Source organism: Chanodichthys erythropterus, chromosome 21 (assembly GCF_024489055.1).
Source record: "Chanodichthys erythropterus isolate Z2021 chromosome 21, ASM2448905v1, whole genome shotgun sequence".
NCBI classification, from domain to species: Eukaryota; Metazoa; Chordata; class Actinopteri; order Cypriniformes; family Xenocyprididae; genus Chanodichthys; species Chanodichthys erythropterus.
Window position 1 is genome coordinate 11,844,616 of NC_090241.1, and position 17,914 is coordinate 11,862,529.

General features: G+C 35.6%; 1 protein-coding gene across 4 annotated transcripts in view; it reads left to right on the forward strand.

Moving 5' to 3' along the window:
• dlgap4b (discs, large (Drosophila) homolog-associated protein 4b) overlaps positions 1 to 12,452 on the forward strand; it is a 163,224-nt gene extending 150,772 nt beyond the window's left edge. For 3 of the 4 annotated variants that reach the window (XM_067374189.1, XM_067374190.1, XM_067374192.1), the window contains 6 exons: positions 1,016 to 1,419; positions 1,532 to 1,623; positions 2,107 to 2,618; positions 6,304 to 6,395; positions 9,413 to 9,568; positions 10,458 to 12,452. In XM_067374189.1, coding sequence (XP_067230290.1) covers positions 1,016 to 1,419; positions 1,532 to 1,623; positions 2,107 to 2,618; positions 6,304 to 6,395; positions 9,413 to 9,568; positions 10,458 to 10,676 — 1,475 coding nt within the window. In that variant the 3' untranslated portion in view covers positions 10,677 to 12,452. Of the gene's footprint in view, positions 1 to 1,015; positions 1,420 to 1,531; positions 1,624 to 2,106; positions 2,619 to 6,303; positions 6,396 to 9,412; positions 9,569 to 10,358 lie in introns of all 4 variants that reach the window. The other variant, XM_067374193.1, reaches the window with a different exon arrangement.
• Positions 12,453 to 17,914: the final 5,462 nt, after the last annotated feature.

The window sequence follows — 17,914 nt, forward strand, 5'->3', positions numbered from 1 at the left end:
GTCTCGATGTCTTTGAATCAGCTGGTGTATTGGTGATTTTTAGTATATGTAAACCACAAACAAATGCAAATACTGACTGTCTTCATATTCATGATATATTATTTGTTCGTTATGTATCGATTGTGTAGTGTGTTTGTGCATCTTTTGCTATCTAATGCAGTGACATTCAGATGTTTTAGTGTGTCTTTGGAGTCCAAATACATTTTGGGGCCACTGCAGGGCTGGAAAAACAACTGTGTTGTTGGAAAAAAAGGTCTCAGGCTGTGTTTGACGTCAGAGCAGACTGCCATCATAAACACAGTGAAACACACAGACACATTTACACACTGGGAGCTGTGAGAATGAGACCAAATACAGCTTAGTGCTATTATTAATAGTATAGCATAATTATTATAATTATTGTTAGAAAACTTGCAGACTTTGATTTTGCTCCTCAGTCTCAGCCTTTGCAGGTTTGTGTGCTGTTGTGAGTCAGCTTTAATATTATATTTATGAATGTATTCTATGTACTCTGACTATGAATTTGAATTATTATTTTTGAATTTAATTTGGATATACACTACTATTCAAAAGTTTGGGGTCCGTAAGATTTCTTAATGTTTTTGAAAGTTCACCAAGGCTTCAGAAATAATTGTAATATGCTGATTTACTGCTCAAAAAACATTTCTGATTATTATCAATGTTGAAAACAGTTGTGCTGCTTCATATGTTTGTAAAAACTATGTACATTTTATTTTTCCAGATTCTTTGATGAATAGAAAGTTCCGAAGAATGACATTTTTATTGAAAAAAAAAAAAATAATAAATATATATATATATATATATATATATATATATATATATATATATATATATATATATATATATATATATATATATATATATATATATATATATATATATATATATATATATATATGATCAATGATTTTATATTTTGCATGCTAAACTTGAGTGACGTTACATGGATTACACTAAATGTTTTTTGTTTCTTTCTCTCTCTCCATGTCTGAAGTCTCCACATGCATGACCAGCTGTAAGAAGGTGGCTCCGCCTCCTGTTCCCCCTCGAACCACCTCCAAACCGTTCATCTCCGTCACCGTGCAGAGCAGCACTGAATCCGCACAGGACTGTTACCCTGACCACCACGACCGCAAGAGCGAGGTCAACAGCCAATCAGGGCGCAGCAACTCCTCAGACAGTCTCGACAGCACGCAGGCCAACAGTCTGGCCAAAGGGTCACGACCCCAGATTCCTGTAGCGGCACCCCGGGAACCCCAGATCCCAGCGGCTGTGGTAATCTCTCCCAACCCTCTCCGTGAGTCCCATAATGACCAGGTGAAGGGGGAAGCTCTCGCTGCGGACGAACACCCTATAGACCCAGTACCACGACGGAAGCTTTCCTCCATTGGAATTCAAGTGAGTTTACTGAACTGAATATATCACACGCTTAAATTTGAGTGGATTTTTATCATTGCAGACCCTCTTTTTAGTTTAATGTTGATCAATTATACGGCAACTCCGTTTGCAGGTCGACTGTATTCAGGAAATCCAGGCTAAAGTAGAGACGCCACCATTGGCCAGATTCCAGTCGATCGGAGTTCAAGTGGAGGACGGCTGGACGTGAGTTTGTTTCACTTCCTGTTCCTTGCTTACTGTATGATAAAGCCTTTTGAAACAGAGCTAACATTCTCAGTGGCCTTTGTTCTGGAAGCATTTTTCCTCATTAGTTTTTCCTATATGCTTTTGACAAGGTTCTTCAAAAAGTCCTGAGAAAATGCATAAGAGAATCAACTTGACTTCATTTAAATTAAGGGTCTATTGAAATCTGTTTCATTGTATCTGATGTCAAACACAAATCTGCATGCAGTTCATGCCAACATCATTGGTCTGACAAGACTGTAGTCTTTCGATAGGGCAGATATCTTTATGCTTTGGCTTAAAGATGGCCTATTTTCTGCTGTCCACTGCAGCGTTAAATAGAATCTACTGGGAGACTGTGTATAGATTAATATGTCTGTGTGATTGATAATAATTTTTGAATGACCTTATTTAGCTCATCATTGTTTGTGTTTGTTTGTGTGTGCATGTGTGTATGTGTGTTAGTTTCAGCCGCTCCAGTAGTATGGCCTCTCGACAAGAGACGGACTCAGACACGCAAGAGCTCTCGCTTACATCTCTGACGTTCCCATCCAACTCCAAAAACACAGAGAAGAAAGTCATGGTCAACAGCGCCAGCCAATCAGTGGACTCACCCCCTCAGCTGTCCCTTGACAACGGTAACCATGACAACGATGTTGTTGTTACGACCAGCGGCCCCTCCAGACAGATCCTGACCAATCGCTCGACCACACAGAGCAGCTCCTCATCCTTCTCAGAGAGTCTGGATCCGGCACTCGACCCATCCTCGCTGCCCCCGCCCGACCCCTGGCTGGAGAGTGGGAATGGAACAGGGAACGGAGGCCCCACCCAGCCTCTGACGGCCACGACGGGTGCAACGGCGTGTCGACGGGATGGTCATTGGTTCCTGAAGCTCCTGCAGGCCGAGACGGGCCGAATGGAGGGCTGGTGCGGTCAGATGGAGAAAGAAACCAAAGAGCACCAGCTCTCAGAGGAGGGTAAGACCGTGTGTAGTGTATGGCATGTTCATGTGGACTGGAGATCATAGGGCGTCCCATTTGTGGCCACCAAGTGCCCTCGTATGTGTGTCAGACAGACAGGCGTTTAATCTGAGGAAGTGCAGTAATCTAAATGATTCACACAGATTAGTGATAATACACATACATAATCACACACATACTAGCCCAGACATCTCCATATTCCCATCACATGCTCATGGGCTTTTCAGTGACTTCTATAGGTTTTATACGGAGGTAATTGTTTTTTGTATTTATAAAACTTTTAGATTTTAATTAAGACCCTATATAGTCTGTTGTAAAGTGTTGTTGTTGTTGTTAACTAAAAATATTTCAAATAGTTTTCAGAAATTTAAATAAAACTCTTAGAGTGTTTGGCATGGCAATGGATATGACAATGAGCATGTTTATATGCACACCAGTATGCTGATAACTCACAAAAATCAGCTTATTGAAATAACCTGTTGTCCGGGTTTACATGCAAACCAAAAACCCGACAACAAAAGTAAACCACGTTTACAAGACTTTATCAATAAATCGGGTTATTTCCCGTTAGTGACGTCAAAACGTAATAATTTGCATATCTGGTCAGAGCATTTCATTTGTTATGTCGGTTGTGATGATAAATAAAGCTTGCAACATGTCAGGGGGAAACTTATGGCTCATATATTATCCTCTCATGCAGTTACAGATGCAGCATTTTGACTGTTACACTTCTTCTTCTGCTGCACGAGACGAAAGCGTACTGCTTTGAATGTCACTAGGCAACATTCTTTAATGGATGTTTTTAAAATGTTTCACAAGAAATAATCTTAAAAATCTTAAATCTGAAAGTTTTTTTTTTTTATCAAATATTTAAATGAAAAATCTTAAATAATGTTTGTTATATTTATTTGAGTTGATTATCAACTGTTTTTTTTTTTTTACTGCTGTGCTAATTCTGTTTATTTATTTATTTTTAATATATCGATCTTGCCATGAAAATAGCCATAAATGCTGATATGGCAATAAAAAATAAATAAACAAACAAACAAATGAGATGAAGGCACTATTATATTTTTTTTGGTCAAGAAATAGTCTGAGTTTGCGATTATATTTCCTCCTCCCTTACTGCACAACGCTCGCTCTGTCTGGATGCTCTTAAATCCACGCATTCCTGTCACATACAGTGGTGATCAGAATTATTGGCACCCTTGGTAAATACGATTAAAGATGACTATAAAAATAAATCTGCATTGTTTATCCTTTTGATCTTTAATTCATAAAATTAGCAAAAATCGAATCTATCATTGAAGGAAAAGAATTGAAAGTGGGTGGAAAATCACATTATGAAATAAATGGTTTTCTCCAAATCACGGTGGCCACAATTATTGGCACCCTTTTATTCAGTACTTTTTGCAACCTCCTTTTGCCAAGGTCACAGCTCTGAGTTTTCTCCTATAATGCCTGACAAGTTTGGAGAACACCTGAGACCATTCCTTCATACAGAACATCTCCAGATCCTTCAGATTCCCAGCTCCATGTTAGTGCTTCTTCTCTTCAGTTCACTTCCCTCAATTTCTTTAGGGTTCAGGTCAGGGGACTGGGATGGCCATGGCAGAAGCTTCATTTTGTGCTCAGTGACACATTTTTGTGTTGGTTTTGATGTCTGTTTTGGATCCAACCATGGCCCATTATTTTGATTTCTAGCAGAAGCGGCCAGGGTTTGATTTTTTTTTTTATCTGTTGGCATTTCATAGAATCCATGAAGCCATGTATCTGAACAAGATGTCCAAGACCTCCAGCAGAAAAACAGGCCCACAACATTAAAGATCCAGCAGTATATTTAACCGTGGGCATGGGGTACTTTTTATCCATGTGTGCACCAAACCCATCTGGTGGGTTTGCTGCCAAAAAGCTCTTTTTTTAGTTTCATCTGTCCATAGAAGTCGGTCCCATTTGAAGTTTCAGTCTTGCCTAAGAATTGAATATGCTGGAGATTGATTCTGGATGAGAGCAGAGGATTTTTCTTAAAACCCTCCCGAGCAACTTGTGGGGATGTAGGTGCTGTTTGATAATTTTTTTTTTTAGGCTTTCTGAGACTCAAGACTCAACTAATCTCTGCAATTCTTCAGCTGTGATCCTTGGAGAGTCTTTGGCCACTCAAACTTTCCTTCTCACCATGCATTAGGACGATTTAGACACACGTCCTCTTCCAGGCAGATTTGTAACATCTTTAGTTAATTGGAACTTCTTAATTATTGCCCTGATGTTGGAAATGGGGATTTTCAATGCTTTAGCTATTTTTTTACAGCCACTTTCTATTTTGTGAAGCCCAACAATCTTTTGTTGCACATCAGAACTTTATTCTTTGGTTTTACTCATTGTGAGGAATTTGGCCTTTGTGTTTCCTCATGTTGGTACTCCTGTGGAACAGGAAGTCATGGCTGGACAATTCCATGTTCATGATCACCCTGGTGTGCTAAAAAAATTTAAATATGAATGGGTATATACTTTAGAGATATTTTACTCCTAAATATTCTAGGGGTGCCAATAATTGTGGCCAACGTGTTTTGAAGAAAAACATTTATTTCATAATGTGATCCCCCCCCCCTAATTCTGATCACCACTGTATCACTCATGCGCACTTCAATAAGGAGACAGAAAGCAGGTTAATGCATTTACATGCTGGGAAAATTGGATTAAGGGGCAAAAATCTAACTGTGGCGATCAGTTTATGCTTAAGCCGTTTATGACCTTACTCTGATAAAGGAAAGTGGGTTAACGTGTTTACATGATCATGTGCATTGTTGGCATATTAAGCAATTTAAGGTTAAGAACGTGCATGTAAACGCACAGTATAGATTGGCGGTATAGATCTGTTACCCTGCTGCTGCTGTTGTTGCAGCTTCTGTTATTGCCTCTGCTGCAGAGCAAGCTATACAATATAGCATGCATTAGTATACTCGTAGCAGATCTATACAGGTGGAGCTGGGGAAGATGGAGGTTTTTGAAAGCGTGCTACAACTGCTACAGCAAATGCTGACCAAGTGTTTGAAGGTTGAGCAGCGAGCTCATTGGCTACTGATAAAGCAAGAACCAATCAGCTGTGCTCTATTGAGAATGATGTGATTGCTGGCAGATTGAGTCAATGAGCTATCAGCCTGCGCCATCTAGAATTTCATGATAGAACTTTGAATTTGCCTTGGCAACTAACTGAAATAAAATAAGTTTAAGTACTATAATTAATGAAACTTAAATAAAAATAAATTAAAGCAAAATGCACAAATTTAAAAAAAAAAAATGACTAAAGTACATAACAAAATGACTGAAAATATAAAAAATATGAGCTACCTCAGAATATTAATAAATACTAAGATCAGTATTATTTATAAACACCGTTCTGTACATTTTGAGGTCACTTCTATAGGTGATTTCAGGTGGGTTTTTTTTTTATTTAATTAGTAAAGCAGTTCATTAGTTAGACCTTTTTAAAGGTTTGATTTTTCTTAATGAAAGTGCCTTAATTAATTAGGTTAATTACACGTGTTTTGAGCAGCTGTAGTGTTTCTACCATAATTCACAGTCTCTGTTTAATACTCTGTTTTAGTTGATTAGATTTCCTCAAGGCTTTCTCTCAACACTTACAGATATCTGCTGTCTGTTTCTCTCTGCTGTCTGTCTGTAGTGTTGGGGAAGGTCCGTAGCGCGGTGGGCAGTGCTCAGCTCCTCATGTCCCAGAAGTTTCAGCAGTTCAGAGGCCTGTGTGAACAAAACCTGGTAGGTCAATTACATTAGTTCAACAATATCGTCTGCTGGTGTGGACGCTAATATAGTTATCATTATAGTTAGTTCTTGGTGTGAACAGGCCTTTATTTTATTATCATTTAGATACTGCTTTAGTTACTCAACTCGTCTCTACAGAATCCCACACAGGCGCTCAAGAGTGTTAAGATTGAGTGCAATACATGTCCACAGAAGGTTTTTCACCTTGGGAGAATGCATATCCTCATTGTCATGTTGGAAAAAATGGCCAACAATGCAGGGAATGATGAAAGGGTAACATCTTCTGTTTCAAGTTTGTGTATTAAATTACACAGTGGTGTGGGAATTCATGACAGCATTGATAAAGCACAACTCCCCCACACCTTCAGCACACATTCATCCATATATAAGAGCTTTACTACCACTGAACTTTACTGTGGGAACCAGGCACTTATCACTGTACTCCTCCTCTAGCAACACCATAACATTTTGAATGCTGTTAGATTCAAAATGATTAATTTGGTCTCATGAGACCAGAGTATTGATTCCCAGAATCTATATTTTGTAAATATGGGCTTTGGAAATGGCTAACTGACTTTGTTGTGCTTTGGCTACAGTAGATAGTTCCAGTGAAAACAACAACCATGCATGTCATTTCTGAACAGTCACTCTTTTCATAGCTTTTGCTGGCTCTGAGACACTCGCTTGGTATTTCTTCTGCTTTTTGTCTAGCAGAAAAATCCCTAAATTTTCACTAAATGAAAGTTTAAAATGAAAGCCTGATTATTTCAGGGGCCTTTTCAAAAGCCCATTGTTTTTGAAATTCTGTATCTTTCTGTAACTTTTGCTATATTTTCACACTTAAAACAAAGAAATGGTAATCCTCTTTTGTGCTAAGAAATAAGTCTCCTGACAGTTCAAGAAATTGCTTTTCTTTAAATGTTTCGGTTCAACATACTTACCAGTTGATCAAACATTGCCTTAAACTTACACCAGAATTTCGTTTTATTTAGCAACTTTTAGGAGGGTGTACTCATTTTTGCTACACAACATTTTATCTCTTTGATAAGAAAATCTTATTTTCCTGAATAATTTTGACATGCTTCTTTGGTAAATGATTAAGCAGACTTGCTGTAACATTATTTCTTTGAAGAATCCTAACATGCCTTCTAAGTAATTGAGTAATTGCTGACTTTCAGAAGTTTCAGAGGGGTTGTACTCATTTATGCTGTGCACTGTATGTTAAGTTAAGTTAAACTAAATGAAAATAAGAAATGTTCCCTTGGCAACTAGCTGAAGTTTTACACTTTATTTTATTTCAGTTAATTTTATTTCAAATAACAAAAATGTTGTTTTTTGTTGTTATAGTTATAACTATAATAACCCTGAATATTGAGCAGAATAAATCTGTGCATATTTTTCGTAAAATTGTCGCTTTGCACAAATTATGGGTGTAACTTCCGTTAAACTGTAAACAATCAGTGAAAGGCTCGCTCTATGAACGCAATCATACGGTTTTTTTTGTTGTTTTTTTTAACTAGGGTACAATGAAATGACATTATTCTTTTCACCCTTCAACCATCAAACATTAAAGGACATTTAAAAGTGTAAAAGCATCAACAAGGTACTTTCAACAGACCATCCATTTCAACACCCCAAAAGTGCAATTCTTTCCACCGCATTAACAGACTGGTTAAATATCACTGTAGTAATTTAGTAAAACTATGTAACATACGTTGCCTTAATCAAAAATGTTCATTAACTTCAGCATTGCGTGATACTATTTGAAAATTATTTCCATCATTTTGACAGATAATACATTGTTTTTACCTGTGAAAACAAAACATGCATACCAGTGAATTATTAATGGGATTTATCATAAATGAAATCAAGAGAACAGACCAGAAATGTGCAGTATATGTTGTAATTTTTTATACTATTACAGCAGAATGCAAAGGGGAAAAAAAAGAAAATAATCATGAAGAAAAGAATTCAGTGACTGAAAAGAGCTCTTGCCATAGAAATTCTTGATATAACGTTACTTTAAAATACCAAGCGTTACGTTATTCATGATGTCTGAAAATAAAACGTGAAGGAAAATTCGTCAAACTGGCAGATAAGCTTTATTTGTAGGGCAACCTTATGATTTGAAATTATTCATTTCAGTCTTTTTGAATGAAAGTTCCCCAAACCAGAAGTGCCACCCATAATTCAAAATGCAGTAGGCTCGTCAGAAATAATGTGGATACACACATTTATTCTGCTTGTGTTTTACTAATGAGGCTCTTTAAAAGGTCTATATTTTGGTCTGTTTTTGTTCGTCAACTTCAACAGCATCTGTTCTGGCTAAAGTTTAGCATTAGTAATCACATCAGCTTTTTTTAATTGAGAACATTATATAAACAAAGAAAGAAGCAAAAATAAAAGGTACAAGACAGGGGTATATAACTAATCAGAAGAGGTCATATATCAAAGGAAAAGATTAGAAGACTTACATATTTCAATTGTTTTTAAAGCTTTACATACTGAAAATTCACATTTATGTACATACATTTTTTTTTAACAAAATAAGATTATATATATATATATATTAGTTCTCAATAACAAATGGGTAAAAGTCTTTCCACAATAATTTAGAGTAATGGCAAAGTGCATTAATGCACTATAGTCTCTGGGTGCTTGTTACAAAAATAAAAGTTTATATCAATATCTAATTTCTTTAAGAAGGTATTAACAGGATGTACATGATGGACAATTTGAATGGAAACTTATCTTATTAGTAATTAAAGTATCTATTCAGAATCAGCCAGACTTTTCTCCAGGCAATATCAGAAACAATAGCATTCTAATAAACATCACATCAGCTTCTTCCTAATCAGAAAATGCCAAGAGCGCCACACATTTATCACACAATCAACATGACCTCGTATCTTGAGATGCGTCGCCCTCTTGTGGACAACTGAAGAAACGCTTGTGTGAATTATTTCATATTATATATAATAATTTTTTGTTCTTTTTTGCTGTTTATTTAGAATGTGAACGCAAACCCGAGACCCACGGCTCAAGATCTGGCTGGGTTTTGGGACCTTCTGCAGCTTTCAATAGAAGACATCAGCCTCAAGTTTGACGAACTTTATCATCTCAAATCAAACGACTGGAAGCTAAATGGAGACTCACCTGAGAAGCAGGTACAAACACAACTAATGAAACCATCAGCAGGTATAGAAATAAATGTGGGTATTAAATTGTCATTTGCAAACTGTCAGTGTAGATATTCTTACTCTGAACAGTGTTATTTTAGTATTATTGTATTTGTAATTAGTTTGAATTAGTGTTTTAGTCTTTTGTGTTTTAGGTTAAGGTTTAGTCATTTTAGTCATTCTATTTAACTTTAATTTTCAGTACTGGTTAAAAGTTTGCAATGATTAAATTTTTTTTTATGCTTGAATGAACTCTCTTCTGCTCACTGAGGCTGCAGTTATTTCATTAAAATATAGTAAAACCATGAAAAATTATTACAATTTAAAAATAACTGTTTCCTATGTAAAATGTAATTTATTCCTGTGATCAAAGCTGAATTTTCAGCAACATGATCCTTCAAAAATCATTCTAATGTGCTGATTATTGGTACTCAATTATTAATAATAGTTATTATTATTATTGGTGTCGAAAAGAGTTTTTGCTGTTTAATATTTTTGGTGAAATTGTGAAATATTTTATTTCAGGATTCTTTAATGAATAGAAAGTTCAAAAGAACACCCTTTATTTGAAATAGAAATCATTTGTAACATTATAAATGTCTGTACTGTCATTTTGATCAATTTAGCATGTCCTTGCTGTATAAAAGTATGACTTTATTTCATTTTTCAAAAATCTTTTTTAGAGTATATTTATTTCAGTTTTAATAATTTAGTACTTCAGCTTAAATTTTTCAGGTTTAGGTTTTTCATCTAATATTTATATTTTATTTTATTGCAGCTTTATTTCAATTAACAACACTGACTCAGAAACATATGCATTAAGAATCTGTTTGCCATGCCTCTTCATCTCTGATCTTTCCGGCTGTGTGACGTTCAGGAGAACCAGAAACAGGCTCCTCCGGTGCCCAAGAAGCCGGGGAAGAGTAAACCGACTCTGGGCCGCGAGAAGAGCAACGACGCAGTGGACAAACAAAGACAGGAGGCTCGCAAGAGGCTCATGGCGGCCAAGAGAGCTCAGTCTGTCAAACAGAACTCGGCCACTGAGAGCGCTGACAGCATCGAGATCTACGTGCCCGAGGCCCAGACGCGACTCTGAGGAAGCGAGAAGGATGCACACCGTACCAAGATCAAGGGCTCCGGTATCACACAATATGAAAAGCTGCTTTTGTCTTTTGACGGCAACATGTAATAAAACAGAGGTGAGAGAGGGAGACCGAAATGAAGCAGTGCGAACAGAACACGTTTTTGGGACTGCCAAGGAAATCCTCACAAAGAATCCTATTAGTTGCAATCATTAATATAATTATTGATATGATAATTAACATCGAGAACTGGTATTGATAATGATTATTGTTCTAAATTCTATATGAGATTGTTTTAAATGTTCTAATATTTTGGATAAGTAGAAACACACGTCTGTCACCCAACGCTTACGTCTTTGCCCGCTGAAATCAACGTCTTCCTGTTATACACTTCGGTTTCTGTTCTTCATCATCTCTTCCTTCACTCAGTGATGCTCCTCGTCCCTTATTTCTGTCCCTTACGGAACAGAGTGAAAGGCTTTTCTCCAGTCGGGTGTGAACGCTGGTAAATCCACTCTAGATCTAATGTCAGCGTGTTTCGGGTCCGGCAGAGGGCGTTCTTCCATTTCCTGTTTAATTTGTTTTGATGTTTACAAGTCATGCATTGTGGTATATCAAATGAAAGCTGTTGTACCTCAGTCATGTCTCCATCTCAGGTCCTGAAGTGTCACGGTTGTCGAGTTCCCATGAGTTTGTACAGGTTTTCAATCCCAATATTCCTTGTTATTTCTGCTCTGCTTTAAAGGGGCTATATGTAAGAATTTTCATGTATTAATCACTTTTTTTATTGCCAATGTGTGAACAGCTTGTGACGCTACTTCCCAGACTTCCTAGGTTGTCTATGAAAGCCTGTAGACTGATTTTTATGTGAAGGACTCAAAAGGAAAATCAAAAGGATGTGACGGTTATGCACATTCCTGAGAGCCTCTGTTCCGTTCACACGTGAAATGAATGCTTACAATGTTCAGGATAATGCCGATAAGATAAGAGCTATTCTGTATTTTAATGTTAATGTGTCATGCAAAGAAAATGGATTCATTCAAACTATAATCTCACATGATTAGATGTATAGTCTGTAGTCTCAAATATACTTTATAATCAAACAATCATAACTCTCAACACGATGCCAGTGAATCGCAGAACTGCTGCAAATATATCCACATCACTATGATCATATGCTTTCTTTACTGCTGTTTTCTCACCGCTGTCATTTTTGTTGTGTTTTTGTTATTGAGAGGAAATCGCGCAGCACATATTTACATATTCATCTAAACGTTTGAATTATAGGCCTATAATTAAAATAATTAATAGTCTATAATAAATAATAATTGACTGGGGTCCACTGGCATGACACTCGAGCAAAGTTTGCACATTGCTTGTGTGATACCACTGACTCGCCATCATGGGTTGAAACGGAAAAAATTCCACTAAGGACGATTCACATTTTCTAAGATACTCATTTATTTAATATTAATTTTAACTAAACAAATAATTTAATGAACAAGTAAATTAATAAGAGGCCATTTTGCAACACAAACTGGAGGCAACAGTTTACTAAATTGCTGCTAGTTTGATAGCTACAGAACTTATCTCCCTCTTTTCATTTTCTTTCTTGCTGCATTAAAGATGTAATGGTTTAATGCTGCCTTAGACATGCTCTCGAATTTTCATAAATACGAGTTTCCTAGGTAAAAATTCCATATGAACGTCCTATTTCCTCCTATTGAAAGCGTTGAGTTCGAAATCACAACCTAGAGGTGGGAATTGTCAAATTTCCAATAGCACTTGAAGGCAGCATAATTTCTGTTTACATGGAGGTGCAGTGGGGGGGGGGGGGGGGGACACTGAGTTTAGGGCAATCTTCAACTGTAAGATAACCTCACGAGGGGCGACCAAAATTTCTGACATGTCAGAAATTCATCCGATTGTTGGCCGGTCGAGAGGTTAATCGCCTCTCGGTTCCCCCGTACACTGCACAACAAACAACGCACGACAAAGCTGAAATTCGGCCTGTATCAAAAACAAAAACACAAAAGAGTTGCACGAGTCAGAATTCGTCTTGAAATCGGACGAAAATCGCAGTGTATACCTGGCTCATTCAGTCTCTTGTGCATTACGTGAGAACGAGCAGTAATTTGCTGGCTGCAGTTCACTTAACGGCCACAGGTGTCGCTAATAACAAGGCTTTCTGAATTCTACATATAGCCCCTTTAAGGAAAACAACATAACCTAATATTTTATTGAATGAAGTGCCTGTGAATCATTATTGTGGGTAGCTGTACGACCCTTGTATCAAACATGATAATATCACAATTACTCCGTTTAGTCGGCACTCCTTAAAACACGTAGTGTTGCAATGGTCTATGGTCAGTTTAGACTTTTTTATCACTCTGTTTTAAGTAATGAGCTAAATATGATTCTTCATTGCACTTCATACTTTAGATTCTTAAAACCACAAATCTAGGCTTGTACCTTGTCATATCATTGCAACCTTTTTATAGACATGTAGTTTAAATTGTCCAATGAATAATTTGGATGAATAATATCAGACAATGACTAGATATAATTACTTTGCTGTAACGAACAAATACACATTTGAAGTCAGGACTAAAATGTGACTTAATTTGGACTATGAATTGTATGAAAACATCTTTATATATTAAAGGTGATTAGGTTTGTTTTAATTATGAAAAGCCATTTTCTTATATGATAAAACTTATCATATCCACATACTCTAATATTATTGGCATTTTATTTATTTTCCTGTGCTTCTGTTCTGCCATCTGATTTGTCTGTTACAAACTTATTGCACTTTTCATAACTTTTTCCACACACTACCAAAAGTTTGGGATCGTAAGATTTTTTTTTATGTTTTTGAAAGTAGTCTCTTCTTCTCACCAAGGCTGATCAAAAATACAGTAAAACAGTTATATTGTGAAATATTATTCAATTTTCAAATAGCTGTTTTCTATGTGAATATATAGTAAAATGTAATTCCTGTGATCAAAGCTGAATTTTCAGCATCATTACTCCAGTCTTCATGATCCTTCAGAAATCATTCTAATATGTTGATTTGCTGCTCTATAAACATTTCTTTTTATTATCAATGTTGAAAACATTTTATCAGGATTTTTTGATGAATAGAAAGTTCAAAAAACAGCATTAATTTGAAATGTAACATTATAAATGTCTTTACTGTCACTTTTGATCATTTTTTTTTAAAATAATAATAAAATTATGCTGACCCCAAACTTTTTAATGTTAAGGTATTCATCACATACACACTCATGAACTCAAATGATCTTCCATTTGCAGCTCTGCATTCAGTGACAAAGAGGCCACAAATGTCCCCCAAATCAGCCCAAACTGCCTGTCCACTAACAGCTCAGTGATTGGCTCCTATTGTGTGTCACCCGAGCCGTTGATGGTGTGAATTGCATCTCTTCAGTTTTCAGCTCTCCCAGTCGTTCCCTCCATTTGGTGTCGGTCGAGTCGTTGACGCCTGCTGAATGTCTGACATACTCAGCCGTTTAAACGTCTTGACTGTCCTGAAAACCCTGCAGTTCCACAGATAAATCCAGAATAATGGATCACGATCATGTGTATGAATATTTGAATACACATATCCTTTGTTTAGAAAAATCAAGTTTCATATCAGATATACAGGAACACAAATCTTGTGGTAAACCCAATTTATTCATATTTTACCAGTCATTGACACTATTTCCCCAATTAAATCAGCATACAAAAATACTACCATGAAGCATAAGTAGAATTTAAATAAGTACTATGTTCTATATTTTATGGCATTTATTTCATGCTAGTTTTTTTTATAATAAATTCACTAACTTTAATTTAATTTAAATTTGTTTTAATTTATTATAGTTTTTATTTTATTTTATTTTATTTTATTTTATTTTATTTTATTTTATTTTATTTTATTTTATTTTATTTTATTTTATTTTATTTTATTTTATTTATTCAATTGTTCACCAAATGCCTGAAAATGAATTTTGAATCTTCACACGGTGAGCAGAAGTTCCTGTAAGCACTATCTGTGTCTACACAACAGCAATGCCGTTCAGGGATTCAGTAACCGGATGTTTACGATGGTAACTTGACATGCTGAAGCGGTTCAGTTGGAAACAGACGCTCCTGCAGCCCGAATGTTTCAAGCACACAGACACTGAGAACTACAGACAAATCAACCAACGTCAAAAATACACTACAATCTCATGTCTGATTTTTATTCTATTATTCACTCTATAGATACCATCTTATGATCATTTATTTTTCTTGGATCAATCTTTTTCTATGAGAACATCATTATATCAGTTGAATGTCTTGAAATTGTCCACCTGACAACCTTTTTTTTCACTGTCTAGTGTTGTGAGATTAATTTTCACATGATTGGTGAGAGATCACAGATGTTTTATTTCTCCTATTGTCTTGCTGTATGTTCACATGTGATCTTGATCATGTTTGTGGGCTTCCCTGAGGACGACGACACAAACACGGCCCTCTCATGGATTACAGCAGATGAATTTTGGAGAAACTCTCATGTGCAACACAGGGATTTGTGTTTCGCCCCTCTCTGTTCATGCTGCTTGGATACTAGATAAACTGTTTTCTACACCTGTTAAGTGACTGGCCAGTGGAGAAACACAACAGCGGTCAGGTTATGACGTTCGACCTGACGTGACGCCAGACGTCAATCAGCCCCTCTTTCTTCAGCTGTGTTTTACTATAGTTTTTTGGGGGGGTCGTCAGAGAATAAATAATCTAAATGCAAGAGTTTGTAGCAACAAGATTTAAGATTATTATTATTATTATAAAGATTGATAATCAATATTTTATGAAACAAGCACATATTTTACTGACTAGGATTTGTTGAATATGTCTAATGCTGTATGAAGTTTAGGCTGTGTATGTCAGGGTCTTTTGTTTAGTAAGAAATACAGTAAATCTGAGTTAAGTTCAAATGTGTTTATGACTCTTTATTTCTCAGAATAATAGATTATAACCTGAAGATGAGTGGAACGTGTGTGTGTGTATTATATGTATGTATGTATATAAAACGGTTAGTTCCTGTCCTTGATTCTGATTGGTCAATAGCTGTGTTTTATTCATGATAAAACACGGCTATGACCGCTTCACTCAACAGTTCTGTGTATCACTACACAACACCCTTAGCAACCAAGCTTACAAGCTTACATTTAGCAAACTTACTGTATTATGTTGAAGAGTATTGTGAGATTAAGCGGGTTTATTACCTGTGTTCAGATTTAGCATTTTCCTTCAGGTCAGTCCTATGTTCATAATAAAAAAATCAGTTTAAATGTCCGCTGCAATATCTTGTCCTTTTAACAGTTAAGGGGTTTTCCGTGACTGACGGTGCTCGTCAAAGCATTTGTCAGTTCTGTCTTGTTTCGTGTTCACAACAATTTAGTCTTTTCAATATAAAAATCTTTGCTACTGACTGACACACTCATAAAGACAGTCTTTGCCGCCATCTAATGGCGTAATAATGTAACTTCTGTTGCTGTTCGCAGTCGGGGACTATTTTTCCGGCGGAAGGAAGGCTTTTAGTGATTTTACACATATTTTTTGGCTTTAATATTTGTATTGTGTGGTAATCGTTTATAAAAGCAATAAGGTATTCAAGGCTAGTACCGCTTCGCATCGTGCCTAACAATGCCCTTCAGCCGTGACTTATTCACGATACAGCACAGCCTCTCGTACCTTATTGCTTATATATATATATATATATATATATATATATATATATATATATATATATATATATATATATATATATTATTGTATATATTCTATTTTATTGTTTTTTTTGTTTTTTGTTTTTTGTTTTTTGTTTTTTTATTTACTGGTTGAAATGGAAAACAATCCAAGATTTCCAAGAGGTGAAATAATGAGCACTTTTTTTCAGAGTTTAAGGAAATGTTGTTCAGTGTTTTCTGTGACTGTGAACTGCACATTCCTGCATATGAAAGAGCAAGATTTGCCACAGGCATTGAGAAAATACATCACAAATCTGATCTGTATGCAAACAAACACTGAGCCATTTCCTGCAAGAACTGTATTATGAAAAGACCTTTTTTAACCCAACGGTACTGTTACACTGTTATTGAGAAGCACTTTATTCAGAAACATAATGGTCCATATGAAATTAATATATTTAATGTTAGGAACATTTAGGTTCACCAGGTATTACAAGTTATCTTGGTTCAGAACTAAATCTATAATAAAATTTTCCATAATAAACATTGCATATTTGTATTCTAAGTACGGTATAAGGTAGGCTACACAAGTTATTAGGCTATTGGATAGAAATTTTAAATATTAATATTACAACAAAAAAAAAATGCTAAATTACAATGAATTTAATTTTCTCCTACAGCTGACATAATAGTTACCAAAAATGGGGAGAAGAAAACAAAGATTATTATTAGTCAAAATAATCAAATAAATTAGAAAATATTTTATTTAAAATAATTGCATAAAAATTAAATTTTTAAATAATTATAAATTACATTAAAAATTAATTTATATTGTTTACATTTTACAGTTATTTATAGCTGAAAAATATTTAAAAGTCAGAAAATATGTATATTTTTATTTATATTAAAATATATTTATATCTTGTTAATTATAAAATAAAGTGACATTCAGTAAAGTATAAAAATGCTAAATAAAAAAGACAGTAATAAATATTATAAATGTGCACAAATACAGTGGGTACAGAAAGTATTCAGACCCACTTAAATTTTTCACTCTTTATATTGCAGCCATTTGCTAAAATCATTGACAGAAAAACACAGAATTGTTGACATTTTTGCAGATTTATTAAAAAAGAAAAACTGAAATATCACATGGTCCTAAGTATACAGACCCTTTGCTGTGACACTCATATATTTTACTCAGGTGCTGTCCATTTCTTCTGATCATCCTTGAGATGGTTCTACACCTTCATTTGAGTCCAGCTGTGTTTGATTATACTGATTGGACTTGATTAGGAAAGCCACACACCTGTCTATATAAGACCTTTTAGCTCACAGTGCATGTCAGAGCAAATGAGAATCATGAGGTCAAAAGAACTGCCTGAAGAGCTCAGAGACAGAACTGTGGCAAGGCACAGATCTGGCCAAGGTTACAAAAATATTTCTGCTGCACTTAAGGTTCCTAAGAGCACAGTGGCCTCCATAATCCTTAAATGGAAGACATTTGGGACGAC